This window comes from Lepus europaeus, chromosome 20, assembly GCF_033115175.1.
Source record: "Lepus europaeus isolate LE1 chromosome 20, mLepTim1.pri, whole genome shotgun sequence".
NCBI classification, from domain to species: Eukaryota; Metazoa; Chordata; class Mammalia; order Lagomorpha; family Leporidae; genus Lepus; species Lepus europaeus.
Window position 1 is genome coordinate 34861828 of NC_084846.1, and position 12789 is coordinate 34874616.

The 12789-nt window shown below is 41.0% G+C and overlaps 1 protein-coding gene across 5 annotated transcripts in view; it reads right to left on the bottom strand.

The window, feature by feature from the left end:
• PDE1C (phosphodiesterase 1C) overlaps positions 1–12789 on the bottom strand; it is a 398369-nt gene that overhangs the window by 40856 nt on the left and 344724 nt on the right. For all 5 annotated transcript variants that reach the window (XM_062179212.1, XM_062179213.1, XM_062179211.1 and 2 more), the window contains one exon: positions 7657–7734. In XM_062179212.1, the coding sequence (XP_062035196.1) occupies positions 7657–7734 (78 nt within the window). The remainder of the gene's footprint in view (positions 1–7656; positions 7735–12789) is intronic.

Consider the following 12789-nt stretch of genomic DNA (forward strand, 5'->3'; position numbering starts at 1 on the left):
CACTTAAGAAACGGGTCAAAGGCCTAAACAGACATTTTTCAAAAGAGGAAATCCAAATGGCCAACAGACACATGAAAAAATATTCAGGATCACTAGCCATCAGGGAAATGCAAATCAAAATTACAGCAAGTGTTGTTTTAAAGAATCTTTTGTCAACCTAATTGTTTATTTTGACATGTATTATTTTTCTACCCTTGCATGAAATCGGACAAATCAGATTTTCTAGAGAACATTTCAAGATTACTAAAGATTTTAAGTCTTGAATATCAGTATCAAGGAAAACAGTTTTCCCTTATAGCTTCAACATCTTAATCCTCTGTAGAACTGATTCCTTAAACACTGCAATGGTACATTACTAGTGTAATGAGATGTCTAGAAGATTAAGTGTAACAACAAAACCTTATATACCAATAATTACATTGGAAAAGTTGTTTCAAATGATTAATTTTATCATTAACAAAGAATGCATGATGTATTCTACTTGACATTTCTACTCTGTAGCTATTAAATTTGCAGGGATTGAAAGGATGATTGTAAAAAGTATGAATTGACATTAGAAGTTTTCCTTAGTTTAATAATTCAAGACCACCTATCTTATGTATATATCAAATTTTTGTTGCTATTTTGGTAAAACTATGAATTTCTACACAGGGGCTGTGGTGTTCAGTGTTGCCTCATTCCCTTAGAACCCACCATGAGGATATCTATTATAGGCACCCATTGTAAATCAATGAAATTCACTAAACTGAAAATAATTTTTAAAAATGCCTTGGTTTGAAATAGATGTTTGTAAGCAAAAGAGCTAACTTTTATGATTCACTATGACTCATCAACACTGCTGGGACCATGAATAAGTAACAGACTTTGTACTTCCATGCTCTGTGCTCCCCAGTGGATAAGTCAAAAGGAACAATGAGGTTTTCCAGGTTCACCCATTTTACTACTTCTCAACACATCATGGGTTGAATGACTTCCCTCCAAATCAATCCAACAAACCAATTAGATTGTATTTCAGCATCACTGAATTCACAGAAACTTATTGTTGAATTAACATAAAATCTTCCCAAATTAACTAGAAAATGACGAATATATGAATCAATGTTTAAGCAGCAAAAAGTCTAATTAGGCACATAAGAGACTCCTAAACATATTAAACTCACTCCTGTTAATTTGCTATTTGTTAATTTTCCTTTGACAGGGGCACTGGAGTGGAGGGTTTAGATACTTTGCAAACTACCTGACAGTTGTAAAAGGCTTAAAAAATATCATGACTGTTTGTGCTGACCCAAGACTTGAGTATTGTTGATGTTCCACGTATTAAGGCAAATACAAATGTTAAGTAAACGAATTCTGGGAGTTTTTGTGAACAAATAGCTAAAGGAAATGGTATGTTAATCAGACTGTGTTATGACTTAATCGGCACCAAGAGCATCTCTCGGATGTTTGGTTCCTTTACATTTAAGGAAAATAACCCACAAGATGCTGGATTGTCTTGTCAAAGGCACAAGAATTTTACTAAGGGAATAAGCCCAATTTTTGTCAACATAGTACAACACAGTGAGATACCTTCCAGAAGTGGGAAATGTTATTCCCTGAGGTGGGAGGGGGGAAGAAAGCATGAAACCCAAAGGATGGGTTTAACTGTAGAAAGTATGTCATCAGCAGACGTTAGTCATCAAACATCCTCTGATGGCCACATTTATTGTTGGGGTCTTAAGCCTGAGGCTGGCCCCTGACCAGCATGGAACAGTACAAGCACTCCCCGACAAGGTGAACGGGAAAGGTAAGGTCGACTGGTCAAGAACACAGCAAGCACCTGTGAGTTCTGTCAAAGCAGGAACTACTTTATTGAGGAAGTGTGCAGGCTTATACGGCTTACAAAAGACATGCGCAGCAGGGGAGCCAATCAGTGAAAAGGTCATGCAGGCATGGGTGGACCACGCACAGGGGCACCTTAAGCAAAGTATAGGGATCATGCACTGTACACATGTCCAGAACCAAAGCAGACCTATCCCTGCTGGTGGTCTGATCTTACATGGCTTAACCACAGCAGCCGCAGACACACCCCTTGAAAATCCGCCAGGCGCCATATTGTAATGGAGGTTTTAGGCAATGCCCAACAAGTTTATTGGGAAATCATCACTAAAAAGTTAAGCACTGCTATTCTAAATTCATTTAAAGTAAGTATCTACAAGGATTGAAGGATATTTTCTGTGACTACACTGTCCTCAATGTGAGAAAAGAACAGATAACCAGTGCACCTGGAACTTGTCTCCATCCTTGGCCTGTTTTGTACAACATATGGTCATGGCATACCTTTGGGAGTATACTGAATCTGAAAACCTGGTCGGTTAAGGTGGACCAAAGATGAGGATGAAAATGTTGATCACTTGCCTTAAAGATAACAAGGTTTTTGTCAAGGAAATGGTATCCAAAGTGTAATCGAGGATGACTGAAAGTGAACAAAAACAATCTACTCCAAGGTATCAACATATTTAGGTGATTGTGTGGATAAAATGAGCTCAGAAGGGACCAAAGAGGTTTGCCTCTTGCACTGTCATGATAACAGGACACATAAGGTGACCGATCACCATTGTTCCTGCAGGTCCTTCTCAATGGTAGAGACTGGATATTCTACCTCAGAGTTGATCAACAAACTCCTCTTACATTATCAGCATGGCAAACAAGTTTCTGATAAGATTTGACTTCCTAGTGTGATTACCTTCAGGGAAGAAGCCAACTGAGCATGTGGGCACACAGGTGACACACTTTATAGTATACCTCAATAAACCAGCAATCGCTCTACGCATCAGTCATAGGTATTCACTTTGGTGCCAACCAATCTTCTGCAGAGTCATCAACTCTGCACTTATTATCCGTGTGCACCTCCTTATTCTGCCTCTGTACAGAGCTCTTCCTGCTGATGGTTACACACATGCTAACCTCTCCAGAGGAAGGAAATGTGTCCCATGAGATAGTTGTATATACTGAACAATGACTGACCCACAGATTGAATTTCACTCAGTAATCCCAAGCCAAGAAGTTCAAGGTGCCACAATTTCTTCTAAAGTTTTTTGTTTTTTTAAATTTGATAGGTAGAGTTATAGACAGTGAGAGAGAGACAGAGAGAAAGGTCTTCCTTCCGTTGGGCCACTCCCCCCACCCCAAATGGCCGCTCCAGCTGGGGCTTCACCGATCTGAAGCCAGGAGCCAGGTGCTACTTCCTGGTCTCTCATGCGGGTGCAGGAGCCCAAACATTTGGGGCATCCTCCTCTGCCCTCTTGGGCCACAGCAGAGAGCTGGACTGGAAGAGGAGCAACCAGGACTAGAACTGGCACCCATATGGGATGCCGGCACTGCAGGCAGAGGATTAACCAAGTGAGCCATGGTGTTGGCCCTCTATTAAGGTTCTTAAATGTGGTATCCACAACCTAAACTGGGCTAGAAGTTTGAAATAAAATGCCCATGAAGACCACTGTCCTCTATGAATTATGAGCCCCTTAGAATTCTAACAAATCATATTGACTGCTCCTTAGAAACTGGTTTTTCCAAAATTAGGAAATGGATCAAATGAGTGCAAAATGCCCTGTAAAGTCTCCATGTGTGGCGAATGAGACCAACTCAAGTCTGAGTGTAGTCAGGGTGATCACTGTGTTCTAGTGTTGTGGCTCTGCAGGGAGCCAGGCACAGGGAACAACTACAGGTGACTACAGGAAGCCCTGTGGGAAGAAATAGAAACTGGAACAATGTAGTAATAGAAACAGGCATCAACCACAAGAAAGGTTTTGGGGAGTCTGAAATAGGGGCAGTTTCTTGTTCTGGTATATGACAGCCTAAGGCTATTATCCTGAGTAGCATGGGGGAAAATATTTGGAAGAAAGAATGAGGCAGGTTTTGATTCCAAAATGAGACAACTGTAACACAGGTGTTGGTGGAGCTGTGAACATGGACAATGGTCTCAGTGTCTATACAATCAATGAACACTGCCTCCTGAGTAATGCAGTGTGCCAACACATTTCCCATTTCTCAAGTCTCTGCACGTGAACCTAAGATAATGTCTGAAGACCTACAGGTGTCTTAATTCTACCTGCAACCTGCTGTTGGCTCCCTCCTTGGATCTGTAGAGCAGGGTATAACCCTGCATTTGCCCAGACCCCATCGATCTCTCACTGCATAGAAAGATGTGATTCCCCAGCCTTCAGGCAATGAACATTTCTCATTAAAACACAACGAACAGTAACTTGGTAAATGATTAAAACAAAGGATACCTAACAAACGCAATCATTCATCCCAAATTTACTCATAAACCATCAATCCTCCATAAATACAGGTTCTGCATCTGTGGATTCAACCATGAATTGAAGAAACTTGAAGAAAAATTGCATTTGTATTGAACACAGACTGAGTCTTATATTATTCCCCAAGCAATATAATAACCATGTGTGTGGTGTTTGCATTGTATTAGGTAATGAAATTAATGATTCAACATGTGGAAGGATATGTGTATGTTATATGCAAATACTATGCCATTCTGTATAGAAGACTTGAGCACCTTTGGATTTTGTAATCTATGGGTCAGGGAGGGGGCCTGGAACCAATCCTGTTTTAATACTGAGGGACCATTGTACTCCATTCCAAACTAACTTGTTAGAAATCGGTTCTACATAAAACAAAATGCTCATTTCTCCAGGTGACTCTTGTGAGCCCTGTAGTAAGTTGTCAGCATAAGATAACAGGCTTGTTAAGAACCAAACCATAGACAAATTTTTCTAATACATACAAGAAACCTTTTGATCACAACTCGTTTTTCCATGTATCTAATAAGAATATTGGCTCTACTGCTGCCTCCATTTTTCCTATACTGAGATCCTAAGGAGGAAAACATGACCCTATTAATAACAGTCAAGTGTGGCTACAAGAAAGACCAATTCTTAGCTGACAAAGGTGTATCCTAACAGCCACAGTAAAGTACTGAGGCAAGGCAAGAAATTAGGCAAATACACAAATATAAAACCTTCTTATATGAGCTTTATCTTGCTTTCTCTCAATGTTTTTAATTAAGCTTTTACTGTGAATTTACCAAATGATGTCAAGGATGTTCTAATGTGTTCATATGTGAATGGTGGATCTTTGCAGTGTTCAAACACTTGCATATTTTTAATTGTTTTTATTTCTTGTTGACTTATTTTTTTGAAGCCGGTCAGAAAATGAGTGCTGCAGGGTGCTACACAGTGCTTCAGTAGGCTCACAGAGATCATGGGCAACTGCAATGTGTTCATTCTGCCAGGACAGAATTGACCATTTCAAGTGTCCCCTGTTTCCCTCTGGGCATGGCCAGGCTCATGGAGGTTGGGAATAACCAACTGGGGTCCTGGTGCCATGGGAATTTGGTCTGAATGTTTACACTGTTATAACTATAAACCATGGTGGGTTGGAGCACCCTGGGTGTACACTGCTCCAGGACACTCCCTCTCAAGAATCAAAGCTAGTCACCAGTGACACTGAGGTTGAATTGAGGGTAGGGTCATTAAAAATAATTAAATTGACTCTGCCCTGGTCATCGGACATAACAGGAACCACTAAAAGGAAATGTTGCAAATGTATCTGGTCATTTCTATGTTTTTAAAACAAAATCAGAATATGCACAAATATGCATATTCCCTTTTTAAAGTTTTTCTTCAAAGAGCTTTAATGACAAAAAGGAAGGAGTAAATGAGACTGATCAAATTCTTTGCTACTTCATGTTGCCAAGAATTAGCTTTTAGTCTTTAAAAAGAAAAATCGGAGTTAGAGGGAGAGACAGAACTTTAGTCTTGGTAATGGTTTTAGATTAAAATCCTGCAAGTCAATGAAGCTCAGTGCTCTAAGTTCTGCTGACATCAAACCAGTGATGACTGATGTCATGTTAGTTCACCAGTGAGGTTCACAAAGTTGACGTAAGTCTAAAAACCATGCCCATGCTCCCCGGAAGCAGAAGACTGGGTTATGGAGGAGAAAGGGAGTGGGAGGCAAGAATGTTTCTCCGCTTACTGAAGCCCATCCAACACCAACCGAGAATCAGAATCCTGCTCACTAAACAATATTTATATAAGAGAATTAGGATAAACATTATTAACAGAACATGTAATAGAATCAACTTCAACTTTCTCTCAAACTAATTTGTTTTAAATACTTAGGACTAACTCACTTTAAAAGGAGCAGATAAAAAGGACTTTATGAAGGTCTTAAAACTTAACAATGTCCACCTGACAACATTCCAGCAGTTATTTGTAGCACTACATTAAAAAGCAACAAGAGTCAATATTCCATATTAAAAACATGAGACTTGATTTACTTGGGGCTTTTATGCTGTAGAAATTGGAGAGCAATGGCCAGCTGCTGGATGCAGAATGGGGCAGGTGTTAAGGTGCTGGGTTTCTAGCTGACGCTGTTCATTCACCATGCATTTCCTGGCTTGGGTTGCCTTGGTATGGGTCCAGTGAGATCTAGCAAAAAGCCTCTGGTATCTGAACAACCCATAACAGAAACTAGAAGAGGAATTGCCACTGGGAATTCCATTTTATCTCTAATTCACTTTTTAGTCACAACTACTCAATGAGGGCATGCTTATTAGGTGAGTGGTTTATATTTGTATAAGCAAGTTAGTGACAAATTGCAGGTTTGTGTTCCCCACATACTATTTAAGACGCCTGGAGCATTACTTGAATAGGTCTTAAAAGTTTGGAAAAGTGATTTCATGCCTGCATGTAGAAAGAATGTCATAACAGCTTAGAGCTGAAACCCAAAGGGGTTGCTTCCTTTTTAATAGCTGTGTAAGCAGTTGTATGCAAATCCTTCCTGCTCCTCAACCTGATTACCCAGCATTTGTTTTTCAATGGTATTTTACCCAAACCACTCAAAGAATAGCTTCGCATAAAATGTGATGTCTCCTGGGAAACAGGATTCAAAGAGACTCTGGGACTCTAACAAAGCACTCCCTGGCAATTTTCACCATAACTCAATACCATGTCCATGTATGGAGGATAACTAAGAATAAGCCCATGTTATAACTGAAACAATGAGGTTTGTATAATTGGTGAAGACTGGCTTCTCAATGAGGGTCATGAACTTTCAAGTTTCAAAAACAGAATATTTATGCAAAACAAAACAATGTTCACAAAGCACATTACAGTGTAGCGCCACACTAACTTTGAGAATGGACAATACTGCCCTTAAGACTTATTTTTCTGGCCCAATTATATTCTATGACCATATATGATGTCTCCCAACATAGCAAACAGGTTTTTGCTTTCACCAAAAGTAATAGCTCATTCAAGATTAAAAGTGAAAAACATTGAATGCTTTCTACTTATGCTGCACAACTAACAATCAAAAATTCATACATTAGTGGTGTGTGCTATTGCATTCCATCACAACCAGCATGTCCAATGTGAACTTTTTAATGACATTTAGGATGGAAAAATTAAAGTAGGAAAAAACATTAAACATTTGTAATGAAGAAAGTATAATAGATGAAACTGTAAATCATTGAAAAATAGTACTCTTTACTTGTGAACTGTGTGTTTTCAGGATTATAAGACTATTTTAACCGTATTTGTTCTAGCTTGCATTAACTTCACATCTTAGGGAAAAACGTAATAGAAGTGATACTCTTACCATCTGTTTTCTTTGAATCATTTCCGACGGTGGAGTGATCCTTCTTCTCTGTCTTATTTTTACTGTCTTTCAAGTCACCTGAAAATAATAAACAAGACAAACAGTACATGTATGCACCTGGTGGGGGGAGTTAAATACATTTGAACCTGTCGCAGTCCCCCCAAGATCTTAGTCACGAGGGAGTACATGTTTGAGTGTAAGTATCTTCTGTAACCACATGGTAGATGCCAGGGGTTGGACTAGATTGTGATCAGAAATTCAGACTTAACTACAACCCTGTTCTACAGGAACTTCAAGTCAATGATGTTTATCCTACTGGAAACCTTTCTTGTGAAGCTGTGGAGTGAGGACAACTCTGGGTTAAATGTAAGCTCTACCATTTACCAGCTTCTCAACTGCTCTGTGCCTCGGTTTTATTATCTGAAAAGTAGGGGTAATATCTACTTTATGGGTATGTTATAAGGGTAAATGCATTCTAAGCACATAAGTATTGAACATGGCATACTTCATTCAATGACAAGTATTGCTATTTTTTGTCAGTTACAGAGAGATCTTCCATTTGCTAGCTTACTCCCCAGATGGCCACAATAGCCAGGGCTAGGCCAGGACAAAGCCAGGAACTTCATCCATATCTCTTATATAGGTGGTAGGGTTACAAGCACTTGGCCCATTTTCCACTGCTTTCCCAGGCTATTAGAAGGAGCTGGATCAGAAGCAGAGCAGCTGGGACACAAACCAGTACCCTTATGGGATTATACATGCTATGCCATATAGACTGGCCCCAGGTGCTGCTATTCCATAGAGCTATAAGTGGTAACCTAATGAGCTTGTCAAAGTATAATTTGTAAAAGTTAAAGCATTATTTACAAATGTAGAATGAACACATGCCAAAATGTGTTTATTTCACCATCTCCTTCATAAATGAGTTAATCAGAGTGGTTCTAGGCACACTTAAGGAAGTAGGTATTAAGATTGTTAAACAAAATTAGTTACATTCCACAAGACAATCACACCCTGTTCGCCAAGAGCAGGGATTGCCAAGTTATTGCCCATAGGCCCATCTACCTGCCACCTGTTTTGGTAAGTAGAGCCTGACTGGCATAGAGCTGTGCCCACTCATTTACAAATCTATGGTTGCCTTCTTACTGGAACTACGGTGTTAAATAGTTGCAACAGAGATCCTGCAAAGCCAGAAATATTTCCCATCTGACCTTTTACAGAAAAAAATGTGCTGCTCCTAAGATAGTCTCATATTCCCTGGGCTTCTTTTCATTCTTAATTCTGGAATGGGATGATCTATCTAGAAGGATTAAAGAGAAATTTGGGCCAGGATCTAAACAGGAGAGTTGAAGTAGAGGACATGGGTACCACCTTATACCACCAATGTCTAAAAGAGAAGCACGCTTTCAGAGGACCCATAGAACAGCCTCAACACGAACTTTTCCTGCCAGGAATAAATTGAAGCGTGTACCACCCTGTAGTCCAATGAGTTCCCTACACACAGAAAAATGGTCCTTCCCTAACTGAACCTTCACAATCCTAACGCACTCTACCCTCACTCTTTCAGGTTGCTCTAAACAGGAGCTTCACCCACAAATGTAGAAAGATCAGGATGGCTTTCAAAAGTTGGCAGAAATGGTGTGATTGGCTGTATGCTAGCCAGCAGCCCCTGGCAGCCTGGCCTCTCAGCCAGAACTGGGAAGGCTGTGGGAGGAAGGTGCCTTGATGGAGACCAAGCCTTACAGATCCTACAATAGCCAGCAGGGAACCAGTTCTAGAACCTCTCTAACCTGAAACATATCTTGGGCAACACACACAGAAGGGGGCGGGGAGAGTGACACAAGCTTCTGTGGCGATCCTTGAATAGAATTCCCACTAGGTAACTTCCCATGGGTTGGATATGCAGTAATGGCCGATGGGTGCTGTTACTCAATAAACAAGGGGGAACAAAAGAGCCTTTCTGGACAGTTATAAATCATCTTAATTAGGCTGCAAACCACCATTATCCTTCTTTATTGTTTTAAATTGATTGCTTTTCCCACCTCTCATTTAATACTTAAGGAAAAGGATAGACTGTTGTTTGCTTTGGGGAAATCTACACAAGTACAAAATCGAGGGGGCCCCATTGAAGACTCAGGCTTCTGCCTTTCAGGATCACCCCAGAATTACCTCCAACATAAGTGATTGACACCTCTGCCCTGCAGAACTTCTGTTTCAGCCCTTTTGTAAAATTTGTCCTGTCCTGTGACTGCCTTGCTTGCTCATTGGTTTCTCTCGCTGATTAGATGAGAAATTGGCAAACCAGGTCCCCTGGACCAAACCTAGCTCAACTCCATGCTTTTGTGAGATCTCTATACCCTAAGAATGGGTTTTACAGTTTTAAAAGTTTGAAGATAAGAGATGAATATTTTGTGATGTGAAAACTACCCAGAATTCAAGTTTTTCATTTCTAATCATTCTATTGAAACGGTCTTGCTCACTTGTGAATATATTACCTTTAGCTTCTACACTGGAATGGTAGAATCAAATAATTACAACAGTGGTCATACGGACCTCAACGCATAAGATATTTACTATCTGGCTCATTTAAGAAAAAGCATGCCAACTCCTGGAATAGAAGGCCATCACTGCTGTTCCCAAGGTGCTTGTGATCTATTTCTGATTCCCCCCATTTCCCTGACTGTACAGACTCCTGCCAACAGTATGGGCATGCTACTACAAAACAAGACTGACACTCACATAGGCATGAGTTGAGCCTGAGAACTCTACATAATGTTTTCTGCATATCAAGCAGGTGATTCAACTCCTGAGTCTCAATCTCCCAGTCTACAAAATGGGAATGAGTGTCTCCACCTCACAGTTGTTAAAACTCTGAAATGACTTCATATAGATAAAATTTCAAATCTGCCTGACACATGTTACACATTCAATATTTCTGTTAAGAGAAAATATTGGCTCACTTTACTCAAAAAGAAGAAATCCATCCTGCCTCTCCAACCTCCCCGTCTGTGCTCCCCTCTAAGAGCAGCAATCTGTTGAGGAGGAACTGGGTATTCTAAAGTGAGTCCAACCACCCATTTTAATCCGTCATTGAGACGTGTTTTCCACAAGAGATGTCTTTTCTGTCATCCCAGAATGAACTTGATGATGCATTGGGGCAAGACACATCCTGCACCTGCCTGGCTTCACCAGTGTCTGGCAGGGTAAGCTCATTTCAGGGCAGATGTATAAAGAAGCCCAGGTGCTCAGCAGAGCAAGTCTGTGTCTTCCAATTCAACTCTGGCTTCAGCGGATTGTACATCTGCACCACCGTCTTTCTCATGTTGGCATCTATCTCTCCGTTGGTTCAAAACTCAAGACAGGAATTAAGGGCTGGTTTGTACTCAAACTTCAACTGGTGTACCATAATTTTTTTTTTGGACAGGCAGAGTTAGAGAAAGAGACAGAGGTCTTCCTTTTTCTGTTGGTTCATCCCCCCAAATGGCTGCTATGACCAGTGTGCTGTGCCGATCCAAAACCAGGAGCCAGGTGCTTCCTCCTGGTGCAGGGCCCAAGCACTTGGGCCATCCTCCACTGCCTTCCCAGGCCACAGAAAGCTGGACTGGAAGAGGAGCAACCAGGACAGAACCAATGCCCCAATTTGTGTACCTTAAATCTTAATTAAATTGAACATTTTTTCTAGACCCAGATGCACTTGCATATGAAGAAAACTAGTCAAGAGTAGATTCTAGGTCCATGTCTGGTTGGGACAATGCCCTTTCCTACATCCTAAGGTAGTCATGGGTTAACTGAGATAAGTTAACTGTAAAAATACTTGGAGGGTGTTGTGCTATACATGTTCTACATATTTCTCATTTACCTAGACTCTTGGGCATAATAGCTCCAGGTTGAATACACAGGATGCCTGGCCTCCAGGCAAGTGAAGGAATGACTATGCAAAGAGAACTCAAAATGACATCTGATATGCAGTCAGTATGGTACTGCCCTCTTAGCCATGGCTTTCTTTTCAGTGGCTTCTTAGCCATGGTCAATTGTGGTCCAAAATTATTAAATGAAAAAATTCCAGAAATATTTATAAGTCTTAAATTGTGTGCCATTCTGAGTAGTATGATGAAATCTCACTCCATCCTGCTCAGGAGATGAGTCATCCCTTCGCCCAGCTTATCCACGCTGTATATGCTATGCTACCCAGTCATTAACCTAGTAGCCATCTTGGTTATGGCATCAACTGTCATGGTCTTGGTATCCCAGTAATTTCATTCAAATTTCACTTTACTTTAAAATTTCCACAAAGTGCAAGAGTAGTGCTACAAAGAAGGCATCTGGGCATAAAACTGGAAATAACTGGTACCATGTGGCAATGCTGCAGGGCACATGGAAAACACAGCATACATGAGGTTTGGTACTAACCAATTTGGGGCATCAGCTGGGGTTTTAGGGCCTATACCCTGTGGCTAAGGAGATCTACCTTGAACACTATGTCATCTTCACTATCTGTGTGCCTGCACTGATGATTAAAGGCTAGGAAGAGGCCCATGGTGTGAGCAAGTGTTATACAGACACAGTGTATCCAGTCAATAAGATGGTGTTACCTGGCGCAGGCCACTGAGAGTGGAGAAGCACAGCTACGACCTGAGCTCAGGTCTACTGTCAGGATACCTAGCTATCTGGTCACAACCTTGTACTTGGAAGCTCCAGACTCCAACCTTCTGGCCCTTCCTGAAACAAGGGAACCAATTCCACACCACTGTGCATTCATCCTCTCATTCTCCCTGGCTGAAAACTCTGACAACTGACCAGCAAACTTCATTTAAATCCAAGCTTGGACACCACATGAAACCTTCTCTGACGTCTTTAGTGCCAACACAGCTAATGTTTTTAGGCACACTCTCCTTGGGCATCTTCTCCCATGCCAGTAAGGTTACTTGTCTGTGTGTCCCTACAGTTACTGGTGAAGATGTCTACGCACCTAGGAGATCATGGGCTTTCTATGGCTTTTCCATTTCAGAATCTGCACTTCCAAGCACCAGGCTTGGCACATAGCTCATCCCTAAACATCTATAGCAGTAGGTATAAGAAAGCATGAACTACCAGCACACTGTGGCGACCAGCTCACTCCAGTTTGCCTGTGAC